This window comes from Theropithecus gelada, chromosome 19, assembly GCF_003255815.1.
Source record: "Theropithecus gelada isolate Dixy chromosome 19, Tgel_1.0, whole genome shotgun sequence".
NCBI classification, from domain to species: Eukaryota; Metazoa; Chordata; class Mammalia; order Primates; family Cercopithecidae; genus Theropithecus; species Theropithecus gelada.
Window position 1 is genome coordinate 15126067 of NC_037687.1, and position 15130 is coordinate 15141196.

At 50.9% G+C, this 15130-nt stretch overlaps 1 protein-coding gene across 1 annotated transcript; it reads right to left on the reverse strand.

Moving 5' to 3' along the window:
- Positions 1 to 1534: 1534 nt before the first annotated feature.
- PGLYRP2 (peptidoglycan recognition protein 2) lies at positions 1535 to 12363 on the reverse strand. The gene is made up of 5 exons (XM_025367527.1): positions 11820 to 12363; positions 7982 to 9052; positions 4639 to 4849; positions 2515 to 2812; positions 1535 to 1638 (listed from the first exon to the last, which is right to left on the reverse strand). The coding sequence occupies exons 1-5, from the start codon at positions 11878 to 11880 to the stop codon at positions 1549 to 1551; spliced, it is 1731 nt and encodes a 576-aa protein (XP_025223312.1). The 5' UTR covers positions 11881 to 12363; the 3' UTR covers positions 1535 to 1548.
- Between the last annotated feature and the right edge of the window lie 2767 nt (positions 12364 to 15130).

The window sequence follows — 15130 nt, forward strand, 5'->3', positions numbered from 1 at the left end:
TGAAAGCCAGAGGTGAGTAAATGCTATTCTGAGGAATAAATGAGTCAGCATAAATCCGGTACAGGAGTGGAGTACCAGCTGGCTCCTCTCCCTCTGTGTGACCTCAGGCAAGTCATTTCCTCTCTCTGAGCCTCGGTTTCCTTATTTGTACAAGACGATAATATCAGTTTCAAAAGATTCATGTAAGCCTTTGTCTAGTCAACAAATGTTTCCCGAGTGCCTATTATGTGCTAGGTGCTGGAGAGGCTGCAGAAAACCAAACTTGGTTTCTGCGTTCCTGGAGCTGACAGATGATGGAGGTAGATAACATCCTAAACTCATACATGAGACATTTCTAGCTGGTAAGGAGGACCTAGAAGGAAATAGACTGCAATGAATGCTGAGCAAAACTGCCACTCTTTGAGCTGGAAAAATCAGGGAGGACTTCCCTGAGGAAGTGACATTTGCAGCCATTTGTATCTAGCAGATGGAATCCACTATGTCCATGTAACAAGCATTCCAAAAGTGCCAATGAATTAACATGTCCCTGAGAGCAGCCCTCACCTAATAACTTTAGTGTATAAATACCCCAGCTCCCTCAACCCTTGTGTGGGATGACTCAGGTATGTGTCCTATACTCTCCCCCAGGGCTTCCCAGTGAGACTGAGCCCTCTTGCCTACAATGGAAACTTACTTGAAAACACATTATTTCCTGGCTGCCTCCAGTTCCCTGTGTCAGTGCCTGGCTTGTTCACCTCTCTTTTTTTTCTTCTTGTTTTCTTTTCTCCCTTCCTCCCTTCCTCCCTTATTTCCTCTTTCTTTCTTTCTTTCCTTCTTCCTTTCTTCCTTCCTTCCCTCTTTTTTTCTTTGAGACAAGCTCTCACTCTGTTGTCCAGGCTGGAGTACAGTGACATGATTATGGTTCACTGCAGCCTTGACCTCTCAGCCCAAGCAATCCTCTCACCTCAGCCTCTGGAGTAGCTGGGACTACAGGTACACAACATTATGCCTGCATAATTTTTTCTTTTTTTGAGACAGGGTCTCACTCTGTCTCCCAGGCTGGAGTGCAGTGGTGCGATTTCAGCTCACTGCAACCTCTGCCCCCTAGGCCCAAGTGATCCTCCTACCTCAAGCATGTGCCACCACCCCTGGCTAATTTTTTTGTATTTTTGTTAGAGACAGGGTTTTGTCATGTTGGCCAGGCTGGTCTTGAACTCCTGAGCTCAGGCGACCACCCTCCTCAGCCTCCCAAAATGTTGGGATTACAGGCACCAGCCACTGTGCCTGGCTATGCCTGGATAATTTTAAAATTTTTTTGCAGAGATGAGATTTCACTCTATTGCCCAGGTTGTTCTCGAACTCCTGAGCTCAGGTGATCCCCTTAGCCTTGGCCTCCCAAAGTGCTGGGATTACAGATGTGAGCCACTGTGCCCTGCCCTGGGATCTCCTCTCAATAGACTACTTGTACTGGAATTATTGTCTTAAGGTCTGCTTTTGGGAAGACCCAAACTAGACAATGCATGCAAACACAGACAATACATGAACAGAGACGTTCTTTCCATGCTATCTTTATTGAAGGTCTGTGGCTGGCAGGGTCCTTGGAGGTGGCTCCCTCCTGGATCTCCGAGAGACACTCCTGGCAGGTCTTGGCTTTACAGTCTGGAAAAAGACAAGAGAGTGTGAGGCTTGGGAGTGGTTGTGGTGTGTGGCTGGGTCTGCCCTCCTGGTGGTGGAACCCTGGATCAGGGAGGGGACAGTGGCCCAAAAAGTGAGAGAGGGGGGACAAGATGGGTATGAGGTGGGTATGCTAGTCAATAACTTAATGAAATGGAGTGGCAGTATGTAGGTAGCACAAGATTATCCAGGTGTGATTCTGAAGTTGTTTTAGTGATGGCGACCTAGGGCTGGGATGAGGGCATCAGGTCAAAGTTGTGCTGGCATAAGAGCTGTCATCAGGGGTTAAGGAGTTAGGGACGAAACAAGCATCCTCAGAGTTGAGATTATCTGGGCAGAGAATTGCAACACAGGATTAAGGACTGGACAGAGGTTGTGAAGGCAAAAGGTCACAGCCTGGGTTCCTGTTGTGTGGACAGAAGGCCTTCGGGTAGGGGCAGGGGTGAGATCAGAGTTCAGCGGGCTAGGATGAGGTGGTGCAGCCTGACAGGTTGTGACTTGGGTAGAGAAGCCATGAAGGCCAGGCTGAGGTTGTGAGGGCAGAGGGGCTGCTGGTAGGTGTCAGGGTCCATGACCTGGCTGGAAAGGTAGAGGTATTAGGAGCTGGGGAAAGGACAGGCTGGCTGGGTCTGGGGCTGAGCTGAGGCCGCACAGGCAGAAGTCACAGGATCAGGGATGTTGCCTGCAGAGTGACCAGCAAAGGCTGGGCCTGGGTTGCCTGAAAAGACGTGCGGCAGGGAAGCTGGGGGCCTGGCTGAGGCTGTGCGGGCACAGCGGTTACAGGCAGGGGGCAGGGACCTTGTGGAACTTGTGTAGACTGAGGGACGGCGGGCCGTGGTAGTGCAGGCTGCGCAGACTCACCGCGGTGAAGTGCGGCCAGGTGCGCAGCAGGTGGAAGAGCGCGTCGCCGGGGCAGTCCGTGCGCACCAGCTGGCGGTGGCCCAGCAGCGCGTAGTCCGGCCGCAGGAGGCCGGCGCGCACCGCACAACTCGGGAGTGTGTCGCGCACCGTGCGCAGAGCGGCCTCGGTGGGCAGCGCCGCGGTGTAGTTGCCCACTATGGCCACGCCAAAGCCGCGGGAGTTGTGGCCGAGCGTGTGCGCGCCCACCCAGTGCCAGCCGCGTCCCTCGTACACGTAGCCATCCGAGCCCACCACGAAACTGCGGAGGGGAGGGAGAAGCAAGCACCATGCGGCGTCGCGGGGACCCGGGCCCTTATCCGCGCCCCTCCCGGATTCTGTTGGTGTGCCAAGGGCCACCGACCCCAAGACCCGCGCGGTCGCGCCGCCTCTGTCCCATCCAGCTCTGTTCCACTCTCACAACAGCCGCCACTCCAGAACCGTTGGGTTTCTCTGGATCCGCCCTTCAGTACTGTCACGCCCCTTTCTGCCCTCCTCCTCCCCACCTCTGCCTTTTCTCAGGTCCAGTTCTTTTTTTTTTTTTTTTTTTTTTTTTTTGAGACGGAGTCTCGCTCTGTCGCCCGGGCTGGAGTGCAGTGGCCGGATCTCAGCTCACTGCAAGCTCCGCCTCCCGGGTTCACGCCATTCTCCGGCCTCAGCCTCCTGAGTAGCTGGGACTACAGACGCCCGCCACCTCGCCCGGCTAGTTTTTTGTATTTCTTAATAGAGACGGGGTTTCACCATGTTAGCCAGGATGGTCTCGATCTCCTGACCTCGTGATCCGCCCGTCTCGGCCTCCCAAAGTGCTGGGATTACAGGCTTGAGCCACCGCGCCCGGCCTCAGGTCCAGTTCTTGCCCAATTCAGAGCGCTTTTCTGGTTTTTGGGATATTTTTTTCTCCTTTTCCTTTTCCTTCCTTCCTTCCTTCCTTCCTTCCTTCCTTCCTTCCTTCCTTCCTTCCTTCCTTCCTTCCTTCCTTCCTTCCTTCCTTCCTTCCTTCTCTTTCTTTCTTGCTTTCTTTTCTTTCTTCCTTCCTTCCTTTCTTTCTTTCTTTCTTTCTTTCTTTCTTTCTTTCTTTCTTTCTTTCTTTCTTTCTTTCTTTCTTTTCTTTCTTTTCTTTCTTTCCTTTTTGATGGAGTTTCGCTTTTGTCGCTCAGGCTGAAGTGCAAGGGTGCGATCTCGGCTCACTGTCACCACCACTTCCCGGGTTCAAGCGATTCTCCTACCTCAGCCTCCGGAGTAGCTGGGATTACAGGCACCCTCCACCACGCCCATCTAATTTTTTAAAAAAAATTTTTATTTTTAGTGGAGACGGGGTTTCGCCATGTTGGTCAGGCTGGTCTGGAACTCCCGACCTCAGGCGATCCTCCCGCCTCGGCCTTCCAAAGTGCTGGGATTACAGGCGTGAGCCACCACGCCCGGCCTCTTTCTTCTTTTCGAGACGGGTTCTCGCTCTGTCACTCAGGCTAGAGTGCAGAGGTGCGATCATAACTCACTCAAGCCTGAACTCCTGGGATCCAGCGATCCTCCCACCTTAGCCTGTCGAGTAGCTGGGACTACAGGTGCGCAACACCACCCCCGGCTGTTTTTGTTTTTGTTTTTTAATTTTTTTATTTGTAGAGATGGGGGGGTGTCTTCCTATATCGCTCAGGCTGGTCTCGAACTCCTGGACTCAAGCGATCCTCCCGTCTCAGCCTCCCAAAGTAATGAGATTACAGGTGGGAGCTACCGCACCAGGCCTCTTTGTCTGTTTTAGGCCATCTCTGCCTGGCCCCAGACCCAGACTCTGCCACAGGTCCCGCTCCTCTCCCAGATCCCGCCTCCTGTCCTAGTTCTCTACCCTGACTCGAGTCCCACGGTTTAGCTATTCCCGGTCCCTGTTAAGGCCCCGCCCCTAGCCTAGGCCACGCCACCTCTCCAACTTGTGTGTCCCTATCAGGACTCCTCCTTGGTCTTGCCAGCTCCTCCTTGGTCTTGCCAGAGGTCTGAACCTCGAGTTCAGACCCGGTTCCCTGCATCAGGCTCCACCCACTCAGACCCCACCCCCGAATGTGGGCCCCGCCCCCGCCCTGGTCGGGCCCCTCCCACCTGTAGCCGATATCTTTCCAGCCTTGCGTGTCCTGGTGGTAGCGCTGCATGGAGCGCATGTTGGCTGCGCAGCGAGCGAAGTCCGTGCAGGGTGGTGCAGGCACGTAGGTGTGATGCACGTACAAGAATCCTAGCGGCAGCTGCAGCGGCGTCGGGCGGCCCTGATAAGGCGCCGCTCCCCAGCGGCAACGGGGATGGATGGCCGGGCATCCTACAGGCAAGGGGATTCAAGGCTGGGGTCAGGAAGTATTTCTCTGCCTGCCCCCTCCACTCCCATTAAAGCGCACATACAGACCATCCCTCAGCCTCCTGTCAGATTTGGAAAGGGTCCAGTCTCACTCCACATTGGTTCTCCTTGGGCACTAACTATACTCAACTAAATCTATTTTATTTTTATTAAAAAAAATTGAGGGTGGGCCGGACGTAGTGGGTCACACCTGTAATCCCAGCACTTTGGGAGGACGAGGCGGGTGGATCACTTGAGGTCAGGAGTTTGAGACCAGCCTGGCCAACATGGTGAAACCTGGTCTCTACTAAAAATACAAAAATCAGCCAGGCATGATGGCACATGCCCATAACCCCAGTTACTTGGGAGGCTGAGGCATGAGATGACTCGCTTGAACCTGGGAGGTGGAGGTTACAGTGAGCCGAGATTGTGCCATTGCACGCCAGCCTGGGCAACAGAGCAAGACTCCGTCTCAAAAAAAAAAAAAAAAAAAAAAAAAAGCCAGGCGCCGTGGCTTAGGCCTGTAATCCCAGCACTTTGGGAGGCTGAGGCGGGCGGATCACCTGAGGTCGGGAGTTCGAGACCAGCCTGACCAACATGGAGAAACCCCATCTCTACTAAAAATACAAAAATTAGCCAGTTGTGGTGGCACATGCCTGTAATCCCAGCTACTCGGGAAGCTGAGGCAGGAGAATCACTTGAACCTGGGAGGCAGAGGTTGTGGTGAGCCAAGATCGTGCCATTGCACTCCAGCCTGGGCAACAAGAGTGAAACTCCGTCTCAAAAAAAAAAAAAAAAAAAAAAAAGGCCAGGCGCGGTGGCTCAAGCCTGTAATCCCAGCACTTTGGGAGGCCGAGACGGGTGGATCACGAGGTCAGGAGATCGAGACCATCCTGGCTAACACAGTGAAACCCCGTCTCTACTAAAAAAAATACAAAAAACTAGCCGGGCATGGTGGCGGGCGCCTGTAGTCCCAGCTACTCGGGAGGCTGAGGCAGGACAATGGCGTGAACCCGGGAGGTGAAGCTTGCAGTGAGCTGAGATCCGGCCACTGCACTCCAGCCTGGGCGACAGAGCGAGACTCCGTCTCAAAAAATAAAAAATAAAAAAAAAGAAATTCACTCAAGATGGATTAAAGACTTACCTCTAAAATACCAGAAGAAAACCTAAGGAAAACATTTCTGAACGTTGGGCTAGGCAGAGAATCCATGACTAAGACCTCAAAAGCACAGGCAAAAGAAACAAAAATAGACAAACAGGACTTAATTAAACCAAAAAGCTTCTGCACACCAAAGACATAATCAATAGAATGAACAGTCAACTTTCAGAATGGAAGAAAATATTTGCAAACTATGCACTTGGTAGGCGACTAATACCCAGAATTTACGAGGAACTCAAACAACTCAAGAAAAAAAGAAAGAAAGAAAGAAAGAAAGAAAGAAAGAAAGAAAGAAAGACCCACTAAAAAGTGGGCAAAGGACATTGATAGACATTTTTCAAAAGAAGATATACACATGGCCAATAAGCAAAGGAAAACATGCTCAACACCACCAATCATCAGAGAAATGCAAATTAAAACCACAAAGACATATCATCTTACTCTAATCATAATAGCTATTATTACAAAGACAGAAAAGCCGGGTGATGGCTCACACCTGTAACCCCAGCACTTTGGGAGGCTGAGGTGGGTGGATCACCTGAGGTTAGGAGTTTGAGATCAGCCTGGGCCAACATGGTGAAGCTCTCTCTACTAAAAATACAAAAAGTAGCCGGGCGTGGTGGCAGGCACCTGTAATCCCAGTTACTTAGGAGGCTGAGGCAGGAGAAACACTTGAACCCAGGAGGCGGAGGTTGCAGTGAGCCGAGATCGTGCCATTTCACTCCAGCCTGGGAGACAAGAGTGAAGCTCTGTCTAAAATAATAATAATAATAATAATAAATTGGAACTATCATTCAATCCAGAAATCCCACTACTGGATATCTGCCCAAAGGAAAATAAATCATTATATTAAAAAGATACCTGCATTCACATGTTGATTAGGACACTATTCACAATAGCAAAGGTAGGGAATTAACTTAAGTGTCCATCAACAGAGAATTGGATAAAGAAAATATGATATATATCACAGACCTGGATGGCTCTGGGTCTGAGAGCCCTAGATGAAGGTCAGGTCCAGGTTTCCAGCCAGGATGATTGCCAGGAGGCTGTCCATAGTGGTCGGCAGGAAATGGAATACTACTTATCCATAAAAAATGAAATAATGTCAGCCGGACACGGTGGCTCACGCCCATAATACTAGCACTTTGGGAGAACGAGGGTGAATCATGAGGTCAGGAGATGGAGACAATCCTGATAAAATGGTGAAACTCTGTCTCTACTAAAAATACAAAAAATTACCCAGACATGGTGGCACATGCCTGTAGTCCCAGCTACTCAGGAAACTGAGGCAGGAGAATTGCTTGAACCCAGGAGGCGGAGGTTGTAGTGAGCTGAGATCGTGCCACTGCACTCTCCAGCCTGGGGGACAGAGATAGCCTCAAAAAAAAAAAAAAAAAAAAAAAAAAAAAAAGGAAATAATGTCTTTTGCAGCAACATGGATGGAACTGGAGGTCATTATCTCAAGTGAAACGAGTCAAACACAGAGAGACAAATACTATAAGTTCTCATTTATAAATGGGAGCTAAATAATGTGTATGCATGGATGTAGTGTGTGGAAAGATAGACAGTGGAGATTCAGAAGGGTGAGGGGGAGAGAGGAGGGAAGATGATGACAGATTGCTTAATGGGTCGATGTATGTTATTGGAGTGGTGGGTACCCTAAAAGCCTAGACTTGACCACTATGCAATCTATGCGAGTAACAAGGTTACACTCGTACCCCATAAATTAATGCAAATAAATAAAATGAAACAAAACAAAATCAGATGAACACTCCTATTCATCCCTCAAGGCCCAACTCTGGCATTTCCTCACCTGTGCAGCTGTCCCACCCACCCCCGACCAGATCCCTTATTGCCACCTCTGGTCTCTCCTAGTCCTCAACTTCCCTGAACATATGGAGTTGGGGACGTCTGTATCTGTAATGGGAAGGATCATAGGGTGTGGGGAACCTCCTTACCCAGGAAGGCCTCAGTGAACTCCTTGGTAGCATTGGCGGCCACCTGGGCCAGCTGTTCTTGGCTCATGCACCGAAGCTGGGAGTGTACCGGCTCCAGCCTCTGTAGAAGGACAAGAGTTCCCCACACCTGCTGGGCTAGGATGGAGGCTGAAGTCAGAGCAGCCCCATTCTGCCGTCGGAAGTTGCTGCGGAACCCTGGGTCTCTGGCCACCCCCGTCCCATAGTACTGGCTCAGCAAGTGGCTGAGGGATGGTCGGGGCTCAGGAGTCCGGCTCAGGTAGTCTCCAAGGATGACCCCATCCAGGGCACCATTGAGGAAGGCCGTGGTTAACAGAGATGCCTTGGGGTCCAGGAGAGTAAAGGTCCGAGGGGCAGAGAGCTGGTCCCAGCAGCCCTCAGTTCCCAGGTCTGGATGGCTCTGGGTCTGGGGACCCTGGAGGAAGGTCAGGCCCAGGTTTCCAGCCAGAGTGACTGCCAGGAGGCTGTCCACCATGGTCGGGGGGGTCTTGGCTTTGGCATCTGGCAAGGAAGCTTGGACATCTGGACAACCTGTTGTAGCATCTGGAGAGTTGGCTCCAATATCTGCAGTGGTGACATCTGGAGAGGCATCCGTGAGTCCTGGGGAGGAGGTGGCTTTTACATCTGGAGCAATGGCCACAACATCTGGAAAGGTGACTCCAGCCTCCCGAGAGGTAGCCGTGCTGTCCAACGGCAAGTTTATGACCTTGCGCCCTTGCAGCCCTGCCTCCAGCCCTGCCAGCAGAGGCTCCACAGCCACAGTCGAGCCATCAGGTGCCAGCACCACCCCGTATTCCTGCCCTTCTCGTACGTCATGTTGGGCCACCTCCTTGATCAGGCCTTGCAGCTCTGGGCTCAGTGGGTAGGGACCCAACTCTGCAGCATCGAGGCTCTGCACCCCCAGCAGGAAGTGGTAGAGGCGATTGTGGGTGCCAGAGTTTGAGGCTGACAGCAGCCACGCAGAAGCTGTGTGGCTGGCATTGGCAGCAGGCACCTTCTGCTCCAGCTCAGCCAGGGCCTGGATGACAGAGTCCATGAGCAGGGGCAGGGAGGCTGCAGGAGGAAAGAATGTGTTAGCCCAACCCCACCCATTGCTGAGCTTCCTCGTATTGATTCCACTTCTTCCCAATGCTCCCAGCCCTCCATCTGATAACCCCGTGACCCCCAATGCTATTCTTGTATAGATGAGGAAACTGAGGCACATAGACTGTTGCCTGTTGGCTAAAGAGCTCAGACTGTCTGTGAGTACTAGGGAGCCATAACAGGTTTATGAGCAGGAGAGAGGTGTGACCAGCCTGGCATCCTAAGACTCCTTTCTTAGGCTTAGATTTGTTTATTTGGCTGCCATAAGGAAATGGATTTTTGGGGTGCCAGGATAGAAAAGGGGAGACAGTGTGGAGGTGAGAGATGAAGGTGGCAGAAGGTAGGTAGTGACATTGCAGTGGACAAAAGTGGAAAAGTCCCCAGATCTTGAGAAGCAGAGATGGACGGTCTTTTGTGATGGATTGAAGTTAAAAGTTGGGGATGTTAGAGGGAAAGGTATTTTGAAAGATGCCTGGGACTGGCTGCGGTGGCTCAGGCCTGTAATCCCAGCATTTTGGGAGGTCAAGGTGAGAGGATCACCTGAGATCAGGAGTTCAAGGCCAGCCTGGTCAACACCGTGAAACCCCATCTCTAATAAAAATACAAAAATTAGCCAGGCACGGTGGTGTGTGCCTGTAATCCCAGCTACTCGAGAGGCTGAGATGGGAGAATCACTTGAACCCGGGAGGTGGAGGTTGCAGTGAGCCCAGATCGTGCCACTGCACTCCAGCCTGGGCAACAGAGTGAGACTTTGTCTCAAACAAACAAAAACAAAAAACATAAAACAAAAAATAAACAATAAAAGGTCAGGCGCGGTGGCTCACGCCTGTAATCCCAGCACTTTGGGAGGCCAAGGAGGGTGGATCACCTGAGGTCAGGAGTTCAGGACCAGCCGGATCAACATGGCAGAACTCTGTCGCTACTAAAAATAAAAAAATTCGCTGGGCGCCGTGGCACACACCTGTAATCCCAGCTACTCAGGAGGCTGAGGCAAGAGAACTGCTTGAACCCAGGAGGTGGAGGTTGTAGTGAGCACAGAACCCCCTCACTGCATTCCAGCCTGGGTGACAGAGTGAGACTCCATCTCAAAATAAATAAATAAATAAATAAATAAAATTAAAATAAATAAATAAAATAAAAAGAAAGATGCCTGAGAGGCAGGGGGAGGAGCAGGATGGACTTGTGCCATGTTGGGGAAATGTCAGTGGCTGAACTGCAAACCTAGAAATGCTAAGTTAGGCTCAGAGCTGGTTCAGAGATGGGTTATCAAATAATAGCTAACATTCAGTAAACATTTACTATGTGCTAGCTAGTAGTCTAGGTAACTTATATATTAATAATTTAACTCATTTAATTTTCACAACCCTTGTGAATTAGGTCCTATTAGCCCCTGTCTTAGTATGTTGGTGCTGCTATAACAGAATCTCTGAGGTTGGGTAATTTATAAAAGACAGAAATTTGGCCGGGCGTGCTGACTCATGCCTGTAATCCCAACAGTTTGGGAGGCTGAGGCAGGCAGATCACTTGAGGTCAGGAGCTTGAGAATAGTCTGGCCAACATGGTGAAACCCCGTTTCTACTAAAAATACGAAAGTTAGCCAGGCATGGTGGTGGGCGCCTGTAATCCCAGCTACTTGGAAGGCTGAGACAGGAGGATCTCTTGAACTCGGGAGGTGGAGGTTGCAGTGAGCTGAGATCGTGCTGCTGCACTCTAGCCTGGGCGACAGAGTGAGTCTCTGTCTTAAAAAAAAAAAAAAAAAAAAAAAAAAAAAGAAGAACAGAAATTTATTTCTCATAGTTCTAGAGGCTGGGATGTCCAAGATGAAGGCACTGGCATCTGGGACTTCCCAGCCTGCAGAACTGCAAGAAAGTAAATTTGTCTTCTTTACAAATTTACTCGGTTTCAGGTACTCTGGCATAGAAGTACGAAGGGACTAAGATAGTGTCCCTTTGCAGATGAGGCATCTGAAGCACAGAGAGGTTAAATTACCTGCCTAAGGTCACACAGCAAGGAAGTGGCAGAGGCAGGATTTGCCTTTTTGTTTTGTTTTGTTTTGTTTTGTTTTTTTGAGATGGAGTCTTGCTCTGTCATCCTGGCTGGAGTGCAGCAGTGCTCAGCTCACTGCAACCTCTGTCTCCTGATTTCAAGTGATTTTCTGGCTTCAGCCTCCTGAGTAGCTGGGATTGCAGGTGCCTGCCACCACGCCTGGCTAATTTTTGTATTTTCAGTAGAGATGGAGTTTCACCATGTTGGCCAGGCTGGTCTCGAACTCCTGATCTCAAGTCGTCTGCCCGCCTTGGTCTCCCAAAGTGCTGGGATTACAGGCCCAGCCAGAGGTAGAATTTGAATCCAGGAAGTCTTACTCGCCACACTCTCCTGTCTAGAATCTAGGTTCTTCTCCAGTCCATCACCTAATTCCTGGGTAACTTTGTTCTTCTCTGCAAAAAAATACCCTTTCTGGCTTCTCCACCAAATCATTTCTCTTTCTTCCTAGACTAGCTCTTACGTCTCCTCCTCCAGGAAGCCTTCCCTACTTTTGCTCCCCAGGCCACAGATTCCTCCCCCTATCCTTGCCCTGACTCTGTGGAGCTGGGAATATCTATGTCCACATGCTGGAGGTTCTATGAGAGCTTGAGTCTCCAGCCTCACTTCATGCAGGGCAAGACACAGATGGGACAGCAGTACACCTTCTGCGGAGCCAAGAGGTTGGGTCCCAGAACTCTACCCCCTGACTCACCTGTCCCTGGGTCTGACCACAGTAGCAATCCGAGCAGGATCCAGAGGACACCCTGGGCCATTGTTGCTGGGTTCCAGCTTCCAAGGGATATTCCTGGTTGGCCTCGGCAGAGAACCTCGGCAGTGCTGGACGGAGACAGGCACAGAGAACTGAGCAGAGCCTTTGGCCACTGTCAAAGTCCAGCGGTGAATGACAGACCTGCCTCTCGTAGAGCTGTGGGCGGGAGGCAGCAGGGACATGGGGCAGCGTACCCTGGGTCAAGGTCATCTGGGCCTCACGGTCTCCCCCAGTCTCTTCTGTCCCTCCTAGGCTGAGGTCAGTGGTCAGGAAGCCAGGCCCATCCCCAGTGGGGCCTGAAGACCAGGTGGTTCAGGCTCTATAAACTCTGCCTATTCTCCAGAGAGGTAGACCGAGGCCAGCCCAGCAAGCCCTGTCCCCTCCCCATGGTGACAGCTCTGTAGCCACTGCTGGCCACCAGAGGGGACTCTCAGCTGCCGCCTGCTCTACTGGTAAGACCAGCTGTGTTGAGGGAGAAGAGAGAAGCAGAGGCCTGAAGTTGGCATTGCCTTCTGCTTTTTTTTTTTTTTTTTTTTGCAACCAACACTTCAGGCTCAGGCACAGCATGGGTGTGGGGGCTGAGGACGGTGTTTGCTGAGGCCTGAAGTTGGCACTGCCTCCTGCTTTTTTTTTTGCAACCAACACTTCAGGCTCAGGCAGAGCATGGGTGCAGGGGCTGAGGACAATGTTTGCCAAGGCCTGCTCCGAGCCCACGGGGACCAGGAGCTATCACCTCTCATCCAGTTCCAGCCCCTAATTCCAAGCCACCAGCAGTAGCTGAGAGCAGGGGTTGAGCTTGAGTGTTCAGAACCCTGGCATTGCCCCAGGAGCTGACTTCTGGACTCACCTGGACTGAGAGTGAATTGTCCTTCCTCTTCTCTGGGTGCCCGTGACTGAGACGTGCAGAATGGGCCCATCTCCCCTTTATTCTGGCATCAGGTGAGGCAGGATGACGAGACCAGGCTGTTGTGTATGTAAATTGCTTCCCTGTGGGGCTCTCACTTCAAAACCACCCCAAGGAGTTTCCAGGAGACCCACTGGGCTGGGGACTCAGCCAGGGCGGGCCTGGGAATGTCCAGCCTGAGCCAGGCCTGGGATTCCCCTGGGGGCCCCCCCTGGGGCCTCCTCAGATGTCCTCTTTCGGGGGACCTCCCAGCAAAAAGCTGGGCACATAGTGGAGGCTCAGGATGTAGGGTGCTAAGGGATAGAGTGAATGGGGGACACTTCCCAGGGGAGTCGAGACAATGTCCTCCTCCAAGCTCGTTTCCCAAGATTTGGGGATAGGAACTCTGCTTGGTAGAACCAGGTGAAGGTTGTGGGCTGAGGCAGGGACTAGGGTGAGGCATCCTCTTTGCTGCAAAATTTAAGACAGTGCTGAAAATCTAAGTCACATATATATATTTATTTATTTTAGATGGAGTCTCGCTCTGTCGCCCGGGCTGGAGTGCAACAGCACGATCTCATCTCATTACAATCTCCACCTCCCAGATTCAAGCAATTCTCCTGCCTTCCTGCCTCAGCCTACCAAGTAGCTGGGATTACAGGCATGCGCCACCATGCCTGACTAATTTTTGTAATATTAGTAGAGACGGGGTTTCACCATGTTGGCCAGGCTGGTCTTGAACTCCCGGGTTCAGGTGATCCACCCACCTTGGCCTCGCAAAGTGCTGGGATGACAAGCGTGAGCCACTGTGACCGGCTGACAAATAATTTTAAGACTTTTTTTAAGAACAGTTTTATTATTATTATTATTTTTAAAGATGGGTCTTGCTATGCTGGCCAGGTTGGTCTTAGACTCTGGCCTCAAGCAATCCTCCTGCTTTGGCCTCCCAAAGTGCTAGGATTTTGGGCATGAACCACTGCACCCAGCTTTATTTTTAATTTTATTATTATTATTTTTTGAGACAGGGTCTCCCTCTGTCACCCAGGCTGGAGTGTAGTGGTTTGATCTTGGCTCACTGCCACCCTGCCTCCCAGGTTCAAGTAATTCTCCTGCCTCAACCTCCCAAAGAGCTGGGATTACAGGTGCCCGCCCACCACTTCCAGTTAATTTTGAATTTTTAGTGGAGACAGAGTTTCAGCATGTTGGTCAGGCTGGTCTCAAATTGCCGACCTCAGGTGATCCACCCGTCTTGGCCTCCCAAAGTGCTGAGATTACAGGCCCTTTTTTCTTTTTTCAAACAGACTCTCGCTCTGTTGCCTAGGCTGGAGTGTAGTGGCTTTATCTCGGCTCACTGCAGCCTCTGCCTCCCAGGTTCAAGCTATTCTCCTGCCTCAGCCTCCCGAGTAGCTGGGATTGGCGCCTGTCACCATGCCCAGCTGATTTTTGTATTTTTAGTAGAGATGGAGTTTCACCATGTTGGCCAGGTTGGTCTTGAACTCGTGACCTCAGGTGATCCACCTGCATCGGCCTCTATTTTTAATTTTTTATAGAGATGAGTGTCTCGCTGTGTTGGCCAGGCTGGTCTCAATCTCTTGGACTCAAGGGATCCTCCTGCCTTAGCCTCCCAAAGTCCTGGGATTACAGGCGTGAGCCACCATGCCTGGCCTAGAGCAGTTTTAGGCTCATGGCAAAATTGAGCAGAAGTTACAGAGTTCTACCCCCTACTTTGACACATGCACAGACTCTCCTATTATCACTGTCCAGCACCAGAATGGTATACCTGTTATAATCGATGAACCTTCACTGACACATCATTATCACCCAAAGTTCATAGTTTCCATTAGGGTTTGCTCTTGGTGGTGTATATTCTATGGGTTTGGACAAATGTATAATGACATGTGTCCGCCATTAGAGTGTCATATGGAGTACAGTTGACCCTTGAACAACATGGGTTTGACCTGTGCGGGTCAACTTATGCATGAATTTGTTTCAATAAAAATTACATGGACTGTGCCTGCCTCTCCTCTCTCCCCTTCCACCTCTTCCACCTCTGCCACCCCTGAGACAGCAAGACCCCTCCTCTTCCTCCTCCTCAGCCTACTCAACATGAAGATGGTGAGGATGAAGACCTTTATGATGATTCTCTACTTAATGAATAGTAAATAAATTCCTCTTCCATATTTCCTTCCTTCCTTCCTTCCTTCCTTCCTTCCTTCCTTCCTTCCTTCCTTCCTTCCTTCCTTCCTTCTTTCCTTCCTCCCTCCCTCCCTCTCTCTTTCTCTTTCTCTCCTTCTTTCCTTCCTTTCTTCTTTCCCTCCCTCCCTCTCTCTTTCTCTTTCTCTCCCTCCTCCCCCTCCCTCCCTCCCTCCCT